General features: G+C 39.1%; 1 protein-coding gene across 3 annotated transcripts in view; it reads right to left on the minus strand.

Annotated features, from left to right (window-relative positions):
- Positions 1 to 3030: 3030 nt before the first annotated feature.
- Positions 3031 to 16286, minus strand: part of zbtb37 (zinc finger and BTB domain containing 37) — a 41142-nt gene continuing 27886 nt past the window's right edge. The window contains exons 3-4 of one of the 3 annotated variants that reach the window (XM_084692390.1): positions 16017 to 16125; positions 3031 to 15843 (exon numbers count right to left, since the gene is read on the minus strand). In XM_084692390.1, coding sequence (XP_084548516.1) covers positions 15607 to 15843; positions 16017 to 16125 — 346 coding nt within the window. In that variant the 3' untranslated portion in view covers positions 3031 to 15606. Of the gene's footprint in view, positions 16126 to 16286 lie in introns of all 3 variants that reach the window. The other 2 variants (XM_084692388.1, XM_084692389.1) reach the window with 2 other exon arrangements.

A 16286-nucleotide genomic window follows, 5' to 3' on the forward strand; every position in this document is an offset into this window, starting at 1 on the left:
ATTGACATTGTATGACTATGTTTAGCTTGTGTTCTGCTCCTCTCTCTTACCTTACCGTCTCTGGAGGAGGGGATCTCTCTCAGAATTGCTCCTCCCAAGGTTTCTTCCAAAAAAAATTCCCGTTGGGAGTTTTTCCTTGTCTTCCTTGAGGGTTTAGGTTGGTTGAGGGGCAGTTCTATGGGGGTATGTGAAGCCCTCTGTGACATGCTTGCGTGTAAAAAGGCCTATACAAATACATTTGATTTGATTTGATTTAGGGTCAGAGGCTATGCCTCTCAAACAAAATGTAAGGCAGTATCAAAAATAGGAAAATATCAAAGTTAATAACATGTAAACTACATATTAATTTATTTTCAGTCTTTAACAAACAGTGTTTTGGCTACACAAAGGAATGAATGAAAATGACAAAAAAATACCTCCCAAAAAGATATTAAGATATTATCCACTGCCTGTCTTGTCCTTCTGAAAGTTGTTAAATTGAATAGGCTGAACTTCAACCAGTAGCTGACTGGCCATCCGGAGCACCGGGAAAATTCCCGATGAGCCGAGATACTTTGAGACACTACTCATAAAATGTTGGCAGAAGATTGAGTGACACGGTTGGCCGGCCCCCCTTTCCCCAAGGCCGGTTGGTCTATTCCAAATGAACGTCAGTGCAGCCCTTTTCCCGCCCCCTTTGTCTCGCTTACACACAACAGTGACACTAAGATCGAAAGCTAGCTAGTAGAGACGATCGAAAACCAGGGGGCTGAAAAATAAGACAAAAATACATCATCTTCACTCTACAACGTTTTACCAATTGAAAAACACAGTGCGCGCTCGCATGAACAGTGAAACTCCCTGACTTGCATTACATCATACACAGAATGTGTTTTTACATAGGGAGGCACTAGTAGCAAAGACACTCCCGGAGGAACTCTGATATAGGCCGATTGGACAGAGCAGTAGATTAGTTAATTTCATCAAGGCACGCCCACTGAAGTTGTCTATTTTCGATTTTATGCGAGGAAATGGGAGCGAACATCAGAGCTTGTTATTACCTACGGCCGTTCGATGGCCATGCCACAACATTTTGAAACTTTTCTATGGGTGAAAAAAAGGTTGACTGAAAAAAAGTTGGAAAACACTGGCCAAGAATTTCGAAACGAATTAGCTTCATTTTTACGTATGCCTACTTGGGCTGTGTCGTGACAATAAATAAAGAACATTAGGCTACATGTTTTGCCAAGATAACTGGCTAGGTTCTCAACCCTGTCCTCAGGGACCTCCTGTCCCAGGGGTGGACTGGCCATTGGTTGGGATAGTCAAAAATAGCGGCCAATCTCCAACCGGCCCTCTCTCTGACATCGCTTTAGTGGTGTCATACAACTAGTGTTGCTCAACTTCTAGGATGAATCTCACATCATCCATGATGTATAATCCTTAGACTTTTGGCTTTTTGCCACCGAAGTAGTGAGGTGAAATACAATCGTGAGTCCGCACAGTGTTTAAATGTACAGTGTTTTAATGTGTTTTTATTTTGAAGTGAACGGGGGCTTTATGGAACAGGCTCCCGATTTTGGGACTTTTATTTTATATTTTACCTTACGGCTTGACACAACCTCCGGCGTGTCTGGTGTGAACTGCACCATTGACTAGATGTTATATGAGTATATAGTTGTATGAGGAGCGGAGAGGGACATGGAGAACCTGCCAAGGGAGACTGTTGTGTGACATCTACTTCTGGATAAGGGCTGGGACACACTGGCTGTGAAGCGCCTGGATGCGCCGGGAAGCACTGCGATCGGCTACGATCGGCTACGACTGAGCAAAAGCTGTTCACACCAGACTCGCATTTCTCCACGCCGGTCACCATGCCTTTCAGCTACTCTGAGCTTTCCTTTTTTACTGACATGGTACATAAACATGGCATTGGCTATATCCCAGCATTGATCCTTCTCTACGTTATCCTTACGTAAAATTGTTCTACACGATTCACGTAGGTCACCTATTTTGGTTTCAAAACGGCGAATTTCGCTGAAAGGTGAGGGATTTTCATGTCTGCATCAGGGTAATAACATGGAAAGGCCGTTCGTTACCAACATTGTGTAGTTAGTATTAGAGTTGGACAACAATATGAACAATTGGAACAATGGAAAGGGAAAAAAAAGCGGGAAGAGGGGAAAAGAATCAGGCCTGTCTGGTAACTGGAAGAGTCTAGCGGTAATGTTATGCTCTAATTTGGGTGGAGAAGAATACAAGGTTAAATGCCAGACCAAGTTCTTTGTAGTTTATTGATAAGAAATGATGCAATCAAACAATGAATACAACACACAAAGGTGTCTCAGTCTAGATCGGCAATACCAGTCAATGTTACCAGTCTCACTTTGTAGAGTAGAGTAAACAAAGGCCCCTCATGAGAATAGTCTTCATGCCAATGTAACGGGTGTGAACCTGTGAAACTCACTCCTCAGGTATGTAACAGGCCACCCACGTCAACGAATAGCTAGCTTTTCTTTGGCGTAGCTGGTTGTGGTCATGCTTGGCAAGTCGGAGGTCGTGCGTTCGAGCCCAGTGAGTGGCGAACGAGCCTTGTATTGATGGAGCGTGGCTACGGCTATTACATACCCGTCACACCAACTTCATGCCAATGTCACAAAAAATATAGCTACACATACAATTTGTGTCTGGTAGCGTTGCAATCACTAGCCAAATTAATTCAAAGGAGAAGCTTGGCAAGATCCTTTTGAATGCCGGTATCACTGGACTCGCAATAAAAATTGACTCAACAAGTGATTGTTCTTTGTTAGTTTTAATAATCCGAAAACGAGGGAGTGTCTTTGTAAACCAGTTCATTGGTCAATTCCTGAGATTGAGTGTTGTCCAATCTGATTCACAGATAGGTGTCAATGGAATGTAAATTTTGGGATCATAGCCTTAGAAGGTTAATGTATTGGTTATACTTCAAAATCTATCTACACCACATGATAAATTGTTTTGTTAGTAGATTGCAATTAGTTTGATACCAAGATTCAAAAACTTGTCTCTAAGTTTACATTAAAACATTTAGTCATTTAGCAGACGCTCTTATCCAGAGCGACTTACAGTAAGTACAGGGACATCAATAACATCAATTAAATCAACACAGAAAATAAAGAAGAATAGCACACATCAATTCCTATCATCGTTGTAGTGTCCATGAACAGTGTAGTCCTTGATAAATGTTTGTACATCCATAAAGGTCAGTTTTGGTTTTGGTAAATCCCTTAGCCCTGCGTTCCTCTGGGTTAGCAGAGGTTGAGGAAGGATGGCTCCCCCCTGGGGAGCGGGAGCCAGAGGTACTGGTATCAAGCCTTTGAAGCTTCTCCAGAGAGATAAGGCGTCGTATAATGTAAAGTTGGGGGTTATATTTCTTGTCATTTTCTTATTTTACATAATGTCATTGCAAAGAAACATACAACAGTTTGGAGCCAGCAACATATACATAGCACAAATACACGTATCTACACAAATACACCCACACACACTTGTATTGATAGATTACAAATAAAACCAAATGGATAAAAAAATAAAACCAGATAGCTTACAATGCTCTTTCAGGTAAAATCTATACTTCCAGTGTTTATGATGCTCATGTATGGTTTCCAGAGCTGAACAAAGACTTTCCGCTTGCCCTTAGCAATGTAAGTTAGTGTTTTTGGACCAATACATTCCGTAAATTCCCTTATCCACATTTTCAATGATGGAGTGTCCATACTCTTCCAACATGGCTTGAAGAAGTCCAAAGTCCAGCAGTTTAGTCTTTCGATGTTTGTATAAGGTCAGCCGGATGTATTCCAAGAACACAGAGGTTAACATTTAAAGGGACTTTGTTGTTAAATATCTCTGACAAACATCCCACAACTTCCTTCCAAAACCTTTGGATTTTTGGACATTCCCAAAGACAGTGATACAGAGTACCCTTCTCATCTAAACATTTAGCACATACAGCTGGAATATCAGCAGATATATAATGAAGTTTGACAGGAGTTATGTACATCCTCATTAACCATATATACTAAAGTAATTTAAACCTTGTATTTATTGTCTCTGTTTGTGCTTTTTGGCAAGCCTTTTTCCAATCTGCCTCATCAATGTCTTCTTGTATATCAATTTTCCAAGCATTTAATTGGTTACACTTTACTTCAATTTTTTAGAGGCCATTAATGATAATGCATGAATTTTAACTAATGCATGAATAAGTTAGTAACTCAGAAGGTACTTAATTATGCATTGATCTTTAACACAATGTGTTAATCAGTAAATCACATACGATTTACTATTAATTAAATCCGGCATCATGGATCAATTCCTATCGATATTAACACATGAACTGACAGGTGAGTTAACTACTTTAAACATGCGAACTAATACTGTTAGTTAACTGTGTGAACTAAAACCCTGAATTAACAGGGTAAACTAATGGTAATATCGCTAATTCATGTGTTAATTACCACAATAGCGGCATCCATGGATTTCTGCCAGACATCGACAACCGGACTGTGCAACTGTTCCACAGAACAAACGTAGTGTGGATGGTGTGTGGCTAGTCCATGTTCATGTGCCTCCCCAGGTAAATTCATAACATAATGATACATTCACAATTATTAACTAAAACAAATACTTACTGTTTTTTCAGAGAGACAAATTATCTCTACTATGAGTTGGAATCCTGCATGAAAGTCTATAACTTTTTTGACAAATTGATGACTACCATGCCGTTTGCAAAACTTTTTATTTCACTCCGAACAACACATGCAAGGCCATCTTCCTAAAGGCCGATTTATACTACTCCGTTTTCACGGACACAGGGAACGCTATCTCCGACGTGAAACGCCCTCTCCGAGTCCTCTTCGAGGTCTCTCTGAGCCCCTCGGAGAGCTCTACCTGCACCTCCGGATTTTCCTGTCTATCCGTCCATCCGTCATTTTACAGATACCCCTTGGCTTTCATTGGTCCGTATTAAGAACCGCTTGCGTCAGGGGCGGGGTTTCATATTTCAGCTAAACAGTACATGTAAATTAGCATCTGAATTAAAATGTGACGAGAAATGGGCAGTGTAGTTGCTGAAAATGTGCTTATTTTATTGATGAAACGGCTCATTTGTAAATTTGCCCCTACTTTTTGATAACCTAGCTAGCATCGCAATGCAGCGCCACCTACTCTTCTGGCAGTAAATTGTTTTCAGCATCCACAGCCTTTGGAGTACTATAAATTTTACCAATCCGTCAGAGTCCGTCTGTCCGTCCGTAACGGAGTCAGAGTAGTATAAATCGGCCTTAAAACAGGTCTTAAATCAACTGCATTTCATCCTTTCCACATACTACTCAAAAGATTTAGGCATCAGAATCAGTTTAAGTGACAATCAGTTATTTATTTCTTTAAGTTCTACAGAAAGCCTTTACATTTAATACATTGACAGAGATACAACAGTGATCTGACACAGTTAGATCTAGAATCGATGACATAAATGAGATTTAAACCTTTTGAGATTACCAAATCTAAGGTATGGCCTTTGTTGTGGGTTGGTCCAGTAATGTGCTGAATAAAATGTGTGCGATATATTTAAAAAGTGCTTTGCCAGGGTCCAACATTTAAAACATGATTTTTTTCCCAATGGTACAGCAATTTGATTGTCTAAATGACAATCTTTGGCACGGCATACAGACTCCTATCCAAACATTCAACCTAGTATGGGGATGGGACCAGACATAAAATTATCCTCCCACTGATCTTTAAAAACTTTAATACATCCATAAAATCATGTTTAAGTAACTGGGATTACTGCTGGGGGATGTCATTTAGAGGAAAGTTGGGTCTGGGCAACCAAAGAGGGGAACTCCTTAACACTAGAAGCCCCGGGCCATTTTCCCCTACTTATAGCGCTGTTAAGCTGAAGGGTTGAATGACCCGAGTCTACAAACAGGGGCGTTGTTACTGACATCTTATGATCGCTAGATGGCGCTTGTTGCATGGAGCAAAGGCACAGTCTAAAATGAACATGCCTTTGTCAATCCGTCGTTTATTTCCATGTTGTTAGTGATTTTTCATTAGAGCTTTTGTTGTCTAACCCTTCAATCATTCAGCAAAACGTAAGTTATTGGCTAAAGGATGTCAAACGTTGCGGGTTAGACGTGCTACGTGCTAACTGAATCAACATGTTATAGTCGGCTGACAAGATTGCGTTGTTGTCCCCAGTCAAAAGTATAAACACACAGGGACATCATAAACATTTAATGGTGTAATTTGATCCAGTTATACTGGCAAAACATGTAAGTTGATGTTCTTCAATTCTTGTCAGGACACAAGTGTGGATAGCAGGTTATGCAAGGGCAGTAGCACATATAAAACGAAAGTTGCATTTGATAAATCAAGTAGGCGGCCTATCTACTACGATTAGCCTGACAGATAGTTTAGAATAGCCTGTTTTGTTACCTTTACATCTAGGAACCAAATAGCATAAGGCTAATCTCGGGTATTGCATTGAGCACAGGCTTTCTTCTTTTTATTGAGCTGGTAAACCAGGAAGGCATCTTTCAGGCTCTTTGAAAGCGATGTCCCATCCCCCTTTCTAATGATCGATTGCCTAGTGAATCAACGGATTGGTCTCAACAGTTCCTTTCAACTTTGTCTTGCTTACTCAAATTCAGTTACCCAACATTCCAAGCATTCCATTCTGATAGACCTACTTGAATACATTTCATGTATCCTACCTTATTGTTACGTTCACACACTCTTTGTACAAAATATGGCCATTCATTGCAGCCAGATGTAAGAGGTTGTAAAATGCTCATTTATACCTCTCGATATTTCAGAAATGCTTTTGTAAGATATTTTATTGAGTGGGCTGTTATTATGTTAGGCAGGAAAGAGGGGACTATGATTGTGAAGGAGGGAGTCAGGTGCGAAGAGAGTGGAGACAATAAAGTGTGGCTGGCCAAATAGAGGACTCATGGAGCCCTGTAGTCTGTCTGTGTCTCTAATTATTATAAATTATAAGCCGGGTCTGAGAGTAATCAGGCCTAGGTGTGGCTGGTGAAATTGAACCAATCTTTCCCAAAAATGTGGTTAATCACAGTTCTTCCATGATATCAGAGCAGCTCACAGATCACTGCACCTGTACGTAGCTCACCTGTAAATAGCCCACCCAATCTGCTCCATCCCCATACTGTATTTATAAATGTATCTTGCACCTTTGCACCCCAGTACCTCTACTTGCACATTCATCTTCTGCACATTCAACCATTCCAGTGTTTAATCGCTATATTGTAATTACTTCGCCACCATGGCCTATTTATTGCCTTACTTCTCATCCTACCTCATTTGCACATGGTGTATATTGACTTTTCTACTGTACTATTGATTGTGTGTTTGTTTATTCCATGTGTAACTGTGTTGTTGTATGTGTCAAACTGCTTTGCTTTATCTTGGCCAGGTCGCAGTTGCAAATGCTAGTTAAATAAAGGTAGGTGAAAAATACATTTAACCAGGAGGGGTAAGTACTGTTTTACAGAGGGCCCGGTTGGTTTGGATAGCTTTTTTCCCTTAATAAATGAAATCATCATTTAAAAGCTGCATTTTGTATTTACTCTGGTTATTTTTGTGTAATATAAAAATGTGTTTGATGATCCGAGACATTGTGTGACAAATATGCAACAACAAAAAACTGGAAGGGGGCAAATACTTCATTCATTCATATTTACAGCACTGTATATAAATTATACATAGTTTGCCAGACATATCTTATTTGGGCTATATAGGCTAACCTTTGTCTGAATGACAGACTTGTGCAAGGGTTTGCACATCTGCTGATATTGCAGGCAATTTGCTGCCTTGACAGGCAGGGAAAATAATTGCTGAATGCGCAATTAAACCAAAACACAAGCGAAATAGCCTTAAATTAGCTTTCCCTGGTGTGATTTAGAAAATTGTAAAATACAGGGTGATTAAACACATATCAAGAAAAAGTCAAGATCCTGGAATTCCATAGAGTGCGGAAAAAAATATCTGAAACCAAACAGCTTTCACTGTGGTTTGATATAATGGTAAGTGATTTTCTGGTACCAAATTAGCATGGTTACTCAAGGATGAGATGCTGGAGTGATGGCTGCTGGATAAGGGCCGGTCTTGATTTGATTAAAAATTACTTCTTTCGAACAGTGATGATACTATTCACTTTACTATGCATCAGTTAAGTTCTGACAATACTTTGTGATGACTTAAAGCTGGGTTATGCAAGTTTTGCAAAGCTAGCTATTTTAGCTTCTGTTTGACATGATTCAAACTAAAATATCCTACCCCATCCCTTCAAAGCCATTCCCACAAAACTACAGTAACGCGCATTGATTCCAGGGGCAGAGAGTGCCCGCAGGTAGGTAGACATATAAGTAGCCCGTCCAATCATTAGTCTCGGAATGGTCTTAATGATATGTTTTGTTCATTACAGTCTTGTGACGTCCACAGATGTCAGATTGATTTCATATTTCGGACAAAACTTTAGGTTTGGTTGCTATCAAGATGCGAAAAAAGTGATTTCTATTTGATTTAACAATAGGTTGCACATAAAAAGAATTGTGACTATGAACTTTTCTGTATCTAATAGAAATCTGGTTGGCATTTATATTACAACAGTGCCTGTTCCCGTGATGCAGTCGTGATTAAGATGTCAGTTAAAAGATTCGGTGTTAACTTAATAGATTATTAAAACCTTTCAATTGGATATATTACTTCACATCCATATGGATTATCAGTAAATGCAAATGACCTCTGCTCGGTGTTAAGCAATACCTCTCAAGAAACACAACCCACATCAGGCGTTATTAGACATAAAACTCTACTCTATAATCAGTAGACGTATAATTTAAAACTATCTTCAGTTTTTTAATGTTTTCTTAGCCTACCTTAATTCTGACTTGTGTGCCGAGTCCGACACCTGGACTTCTGTGTGCGTGCTGCAGTGGCTATTTAGCCTGGCTGCCAGCCCAACTTCTCCCCGCCCACAAAAAAATTTGGTCGGGAAGTTGGGTCTGGAGGGTCTCGTATTGGGGAACAACTACAGAAAACCAGAATCGAGGCGTACCAATGAAATTGCCAGGGCGGGCTTTATATGATGATGGACAGATGATCAACAGTAACGTAATCACCCACGTCACAAAAGAGCGTTTAAGTTGAATTCGTTTTGAACAAACAACATATTACGTTGCCTGATTGGTTGTAGGTCTTTCCAATTGAGTGAAGAGGCATTTGTTTTCCAGGCTTGTAAGCACTGTAGCCAAAGCGCAACGGAGAGTTCTCAGACTCATATTCTGACTAGAATTATGAGTATGACAACGTCAGGCTAGTGGCTATTTGGCAAGTTCAGAAGAGCGCGCTGACAAGGAATTCTGTGTGCCTCGGTTTGTGTTTTCGGTTTCACTTTTACAAACGTTGATTGGGATACTGCGTTTATTTTTTCCGGGATTATCAATCTTAATTAATGCACTGACTAATAAAGTAAATCGTTAAAACTCAAACTTTTGATTTTACTGGGGCACAGCAGATTTATACTGGGACATGTGCCCCAGTAAAACGGGTGTAACGATGCCCCTGCCTAAATTTTCTTATGCAAGTTATTGTTGTGGATCATGCTCGCAAACACAGCATGCAGCTGCATCTAATGTCCTAATGTCTAAGGTTACACATTTACCCCACATCTCAAGAGGTCTATGGAGGTTTCTTCTGGAAAAGGAATAATAGTTTAAGAATATGTATAATATGTATAAGAAATGTTAAGGGACGCATTTCCCAGATTCGTTAAGAAGCTCTTAACGCTAAGAGCTTCTTGGGAGCAGTCTAACAACGTAAAGAGCTTCTTAACAAATCTGGGAAACCCGGCCAAGGTCTATAACAGTGTTTCACATATCCCTGTTAATGAAAATATAGTCACAGATAATATTTTTGGCTTTATTGCTTGAAAAGGTATTCAGCCCCCAAAACTATTGTCAAATGTTATTGTCTGTACATTTTAAGTATATAAAAGTTTTTTCCAGACTGTTAAGTAGTTCAGTCAAGACATTCATTTGACCATTTATTGTTAAACATAGACCTGGACATAGGTTTGACTTTAGTGGATTGGATGTATCCAGGGGAAGCACTGCCTGCTTCTAGCATTAGCGAGCAACATACATAGAATATGAGGCAGGAAGCAAATAGAGAAATAGTCCCCCTTGATAGTAACATACAGACAACAGCCGGTTTTCCCAGATTCGTTAAGAAGCTCTTAACGCTAAGAGCTTCTTGGGAGCGTTCTAGAGCGTTCTTAGAACGCTCTTAAGAAGCTTATAGCGTTAAGAGCTTCTTAACGAATCTGGGAAACCTGGCCAACATGGGAGAGATGCTGGAGGGTTGTAGCAGCATAGTAATACAACAACCGGGGGTGAGTGTAGGAATATCCGTGCTGCTTAATAATACCGCCTTATTGGACGTGGGCCAATGGGCTTGAAGCAGGCTAACATAGGTGTAGTTAATGAGCGTAATGAGGCGCACTGCCCTAGTGCCATGCCTGAACTCGGCTTCGCTCATTAAGTGCAATATTTGACCACGTATTGTTTCATTAATAAAGAGGATACATACTTTTTGTGAGGTACGACAGACATTTTCCACTAAACAAAACATCTACAAAAGAATGATAAGTTATACAGAAACATAGATCAACAACACCATCTTATAGACACCGAACATATATTAGAGCTCAGTGTAGTCTATCATTCAGTATGTGGAAAAACATAACTACAACCTTGCTGTGATTCAAAATGACGTTCATGGCTCAACAATCTACAAGTATCTGCACCAAAAGTGCCTTTATGGCAAGCAAGGCTTGGCTAAAAAAGATTGTCCATAAAATGTCTTCTGGAAGATATTTCAAAGATGTGGTAAAAAGTATTGAGGTCTGATGAGACTAAAGTAGGACTTTTTGGATTGAAATGTTGTAGCATAAATCTAACACTGCCCATCAGCCAGGTAATACAATTCATACTAAAGTATGGTATTCATGGAATCATGCTCTCTGGATTATTTTCAAAAGCAATCTGAAATCTGGATTTGGCAATCTTGGATTAATGGTAAGAAAGTGGAGAAGAAGTTTGTCTCACACAGCCAGAGCAACACTGGAGTTGCTTAAGATGAAAGATGAAAGATAAGATGAAAATGAAGAAAATATATGTCCACAGGCAGCCCAGTCACAGTCCATACCTTAACCCTTTTGAACATCTGTTGCAAGACATTAAAACTGACTCCACCACCATTCCCTAATCTGGCATGGGAACCTGGCAGGAATGGACAAATATTGATCCATCAAATTGTGAAAAATATGCATTCACATTGTGAAACAGATGTATTAACTGCAATAGCTGCGAGATGTGGTTGGACTGATCAAGAGGATTTTTTATGTTTAAAAATAATAATAATTGCGAGTATACTAAAGTGTGGCATTCATAAAGTTCAAGGTAGTGGGAATTATTTGTATAAAACAGTGAGGGCTCAATACCTTTTCAAAGTGCTGTATCTAGGTTGTTTATTTTGTGGCTTACAACAATATTATTAAATATGCATTAGAGTAATTGCATATTAACAATTATTTCAGACGTGACATGGAAAATAAGTTATGAATATCTGATGACACAACAGACAAATATATAAAAGCCCAAGAAAAGTGAAATGTTCCTCATTTTAAATCATCATCAAAGTGATTTTTGGCATGATTTGCATGTACATTCTAGTATAAGTCATATTTGGCATTGTCAACGCCAAATAAAAATGCATTGCCATGTGGGGGGCTCAGTAAATCTATACTTGTAAGTAATTGCAGTGTTCTGAGAAAATAAAAAAAGGCCCTGAAAAACAAATATTGACCAAAATATTTATTATTTATTTGATGCACATGGCTGAACCTAGCTAAATAGCAAGGAGGAATGCAGCGAATGTGGAATGTATGGTGAGACTTTTTAAGCTGTAATTGCTTGGAAACTCATTATCTGTACACTTCACATTAATCAGATCATGTACTTTCTCGTGCAGAGTTGGGATGTTTGGATACATTGTTCTGTATACATAGCTTTGACCTACTTTAACAACAAAAACTTGCTGGGGTTAGCAGCCCTACCCTAAATTGAATGATGTCTCTGTCCCTTACTACTGGACTGAATTTTTCTTCTGTAGACAGGATTGCTTACAGGCCCTCCAAGTAGTGTTTTTTGTAAAGACAATGAAAAATAAGAATGAACCATACTTTGAATGGGTTGTAACCCTTCCGACTAAACTTTGGGTATGTGCACGTCTCAATATTGCCTTAAATGCTAAGACTAAGATTGTAAAGAATGTCACCATGCTGATACGTTTATCAAGCTTGCCACAAATTATTTTAAGATGAGAAAAGCTATGGCATTTCTATTTACCGTATTTTTCGGAAATAAAATCGCGGTTTGTCCCCCAATTTTACAGTTTTGTGGTTGTACGACTTATAGCCCGATTTTAGAACAAAAAAGTGCCTTTGTCCCAAGATCTCTACAGACCGTGCAGCTAATTGAATGCTCAACACTGGAACGTAGGGTTATTGAAAGAGGAATTATTTACTGTGTTGTCTCAGTTACAGTATCAGGGCTTGAAAATACAGTGACTTGCTTGACTTAAAGTAGGCAAATGGCTAGTCGAACCTAACTTTTCATAATAATTTCAGTAAATCAAACAGCTGCAAGACCAAGTGAAATGTTATTTACGGCTAGGAAACCAACGTTAGGCCGTGTTCACACTTGACTTATTTTTTTCAGAAAAAAGTGCTGCCTTCAGCGCCTTTTTTACGTGCAACCCTATGGGAAAAGGAAAAAGGCGGACGCATTTTAAAGGCCGGACTCCTTTTTGATTTCAATTGTCTCAACTTTTCAGAAAAGCCCTGGGTGACATTAAGCACCTTTCTGACAGCTGACCAATCAGGACGAGGAGAGTAGGTACGCGTTTACCTTCCGTAGTAACCTTCTACCTTAGTTACCAGGCTATGGCTCCTCAAAAGCCAAAGCTAAAGCAAGTAATTGCATTTCATTTGCCATAGTAGCTAGCTATCAATAAGTAACCAGCCGAAAATAACGGATAATAATGTATTGCTAGAATGTATGAGTCCCGTTCAGGTTACAGAATTCTCGCACTGAAAGCGCTCAAAAGGCGCTGAAGGTTGCGCTTAAAAAAAAAAAAAGCAAGTCAATTGTGAACATGGCCTTAGCTAGCATCGCTAACGAAATTGGCTAATTCAACTTCGGTAGGCTATCCTCAGGATTTGCAAGCTAGCTAAACTTATATGCCACACATGGACATACTTTCCACAACTGAAGCGTGTTATGGCATGCTGTAAGATCACCTATAGCCTACTCGTGCATTGCTTTCTATCATTGTTCCCGTATCAAGTGCGGTATATATTTCAGTACGGGTTCAAATCCGATTTACAAACATAAAGCTCCCATTCTGGTGAGGTGCGGGTTATAGAAAATGCGGCTTGTTTTCCGAAAAATACGGTACATCATAAAGAAATGTTAATACAGGCCTGTTTACAAGATGTTGATGGTTAATCAAGCTTGATGATGTGGTATTTTGAGTACAAGATTCTAGGTAAAACTCAGTACTTTTGTTGTCTTAATACAAAGGAGTGTTAACTTAAAAGAGTAAACAAAATATACCTGATATAAACAGGTGTCATGTGCACCTGTTTTGCCTGAATAGAACAGACTGAGGGATACTGTAAAAATCTGTCGAGTAACAGTATAAAAATGATAATAAATAAACAAAATCATACAGTGAACATATCAATAGCTTTTTTTCACCATTTGGTTACAAAAAACCTGTTTCACTCAGTCACCCACAAATGATTCACAGCTCTGTCTAAAAATGAGAATAGCAACTAATGTGCTACTGCCCTTGAAAAAAAATCTCCAAAAAAGTAAATTAGGTTTTCTTTAACTTAAATGTCTGTATCGCTTTACATACTTCGTAAAAATATGTTTTAGTCCTCCCCTTTGCAAGTGATAGACATAGCTAGTTAATCTTCTCCACTCAATTCCTTTGGTTTCAAGGAAGCTTCCTTGGTTTGTGGATTAATTTTCCAGAAGAGACCATACAGCAGGCTTCAGTCTTTCTTGGTGGTGATAAGAAATCCATTGCTCTGTTGGGCTCCTGCTGTCTTGGGGCAATGTTAAACCCACAAGGCCTTATTTGTCCCTTCTCCTCAGGTTTGTCTAGTTTCCCCCCCTTATATATACACAAGTTAGAAATATTTTGAAGACCCAACTAGCAAAAATTTCATAAAACTAGTTAACAGTTAACCAGCACATACAAGTGGGAGAAACAATTTGAGTGCATCATCCAATCTGTTTGGAGGAGAGCTGTATTGCGTAGTGACGAGGTAACAGATGTATTGTAGCTTATCTGAGGTTGAAGATAATCAAGTTTCCATGCGTTCTGGAATTTCAATATGCATTGAAAGGCATATGGCTTCATTTGAATTTTACACATTTCCACAGGGACAAGTCATTATATTTCTTTCCAATATATTAACTTTTCATTGCTATAGTCTTTACTTAACCTCTTTTACCTGAAAGTTATGTAAAAATATTTTTCAAAGCCTGAATAAACAACCATGTATCTCCCAAGAAATGTCTTGATGGACAACATTTAAAGAAATTCAGAACTTTCTATGACTTTTATCATCTAGCACATTTAGAAATACCTTCTTTGGGGTAAAAAACAAAAAAACAAAGGATTATCAACCATTCCATCTGTAACTCAAGCATAGTAATGCCCACATTGTCATCCTAATGTCACAATCTTTAACAGATACATTGCTGTGGAGATATGTTTATTTTAAATATGTCAGGGCGAAAGAGGTTAAGAAGAATTTGAAGTTTTTTGTTGTCTTTTTTCAAAGTGAATGCTTTTTTCTGTTGCTTTTAAGCGTTTGTTGCACAATAAGTATTGGCAAGTATGTGAAAGACAGTCAGATAATCGATCACATTCCTAAATCACTCAAGATTGTCTCAAGGCAAAAATAATTTATTTTTAGAAACAGTTCAAGTATTTTGGCAAAGTTAATTGAATTTGTCAAAATTCCGGCAACTAAACCCCATTATCTTATGAATATTCATAGTAAAAAGTATAAAACTGTAACACAGAAAAATAGACAAGGCAAAATAGACAATAAATATCACTGTGTTCAGTGGTATATGAGGTTGTTGGAGTATGTGGCATTTCTTCTTATGTTAGCTTTATCTGTTTTGTGAAGGTAGATGCGGTTTAAAGCGTAAATATAATTTATGCACTATGTAATGCAAAGTTTTCTATATTATTATAACAATGCAAACTACTGCTGCATTGCTCGAAACGTCTGTATGTTGTATCATTGAAAGGATTCAAAAAATGTAATTCCATACAGATTTGTAACCTATCACTTACATTTTCAACCTTTTCTGTCCAAGCTTCTTTAATAAAAACTTTACAGTTGTCTTCGGTTTGAATAATTCAAAATCTTACCCTCTGTATCCCTCTAACCCTGTTGTCTATTTTTTCTCTCTGTCAATCAGGCCCTGTAGTGGAAACCGATACTTGCATTCCTTCTCCAAAGGAGTTACCTTCATTGCTGCCTTCCTCAGGCTGCCCTTGGCAGGGTGAACCCTCCTCATTGTGAACCCCTCTGGAGGTGACAGACACTGTGGTGGTCTCTGGGGAGGCACTGTGGGCTACCTCCTGAGGGGCACAGCCAGGATGGTTCTTACGGAAGTGCTGGTTGAGGATGGCCTGAAAGGGGAAGCTCTTGCCACAGACGTGGCAATGAAAAGGCTTGTTGCCTGTGTGCTTGCGGATATGGTACTCAAGTTGATCCTTGCGTGTGTACTTCTTCCCACAAATGCGACAGACAAATGGAGTAATGCCCATGTGTAGGCGCATGTGACGGTCCAGACTGCCCTTTTGGTTGAACGACTTACAACAGTAAATGCAGGTGAGCCGTGGGTTGTAGCGGAACCAGCGGTCCCCGACCTGCTCTCGCAAGTATTCCTCATATCCGCCCATGTCAAATACTGCCTGGTCCTCCCCCTGGCAAAGAGGCAAAGAAAAAACAGATATATGTTAAGGTGAAGACTTTTGCTGTGAAATCTCGAAGGAAGCAATTACATGTCAACTACATTAGGGGAAGCAGAAAACTAAGTATCTAAACAAACAAAAATACAGTGAACCCACAAAGGCTGCTAGGCTTC

The sequence above is a fragment of the Hypomesus nipponensis genome, chromosome 26, assembly GCF_054491055.1.
Source record: "Hypomesus nipponensis isolate SF chromosome 26, ASM5449105v1, whole genome shotgun sequence".
In the NCBI taxonomy this organism is placed as follows: domain Eukaryota; kingdom Metazoa; phylum Chordata; class Actinopteri; order Osmeriformes; family Osmeridae; genus Hypomesus; species Hypomesus nipponensis.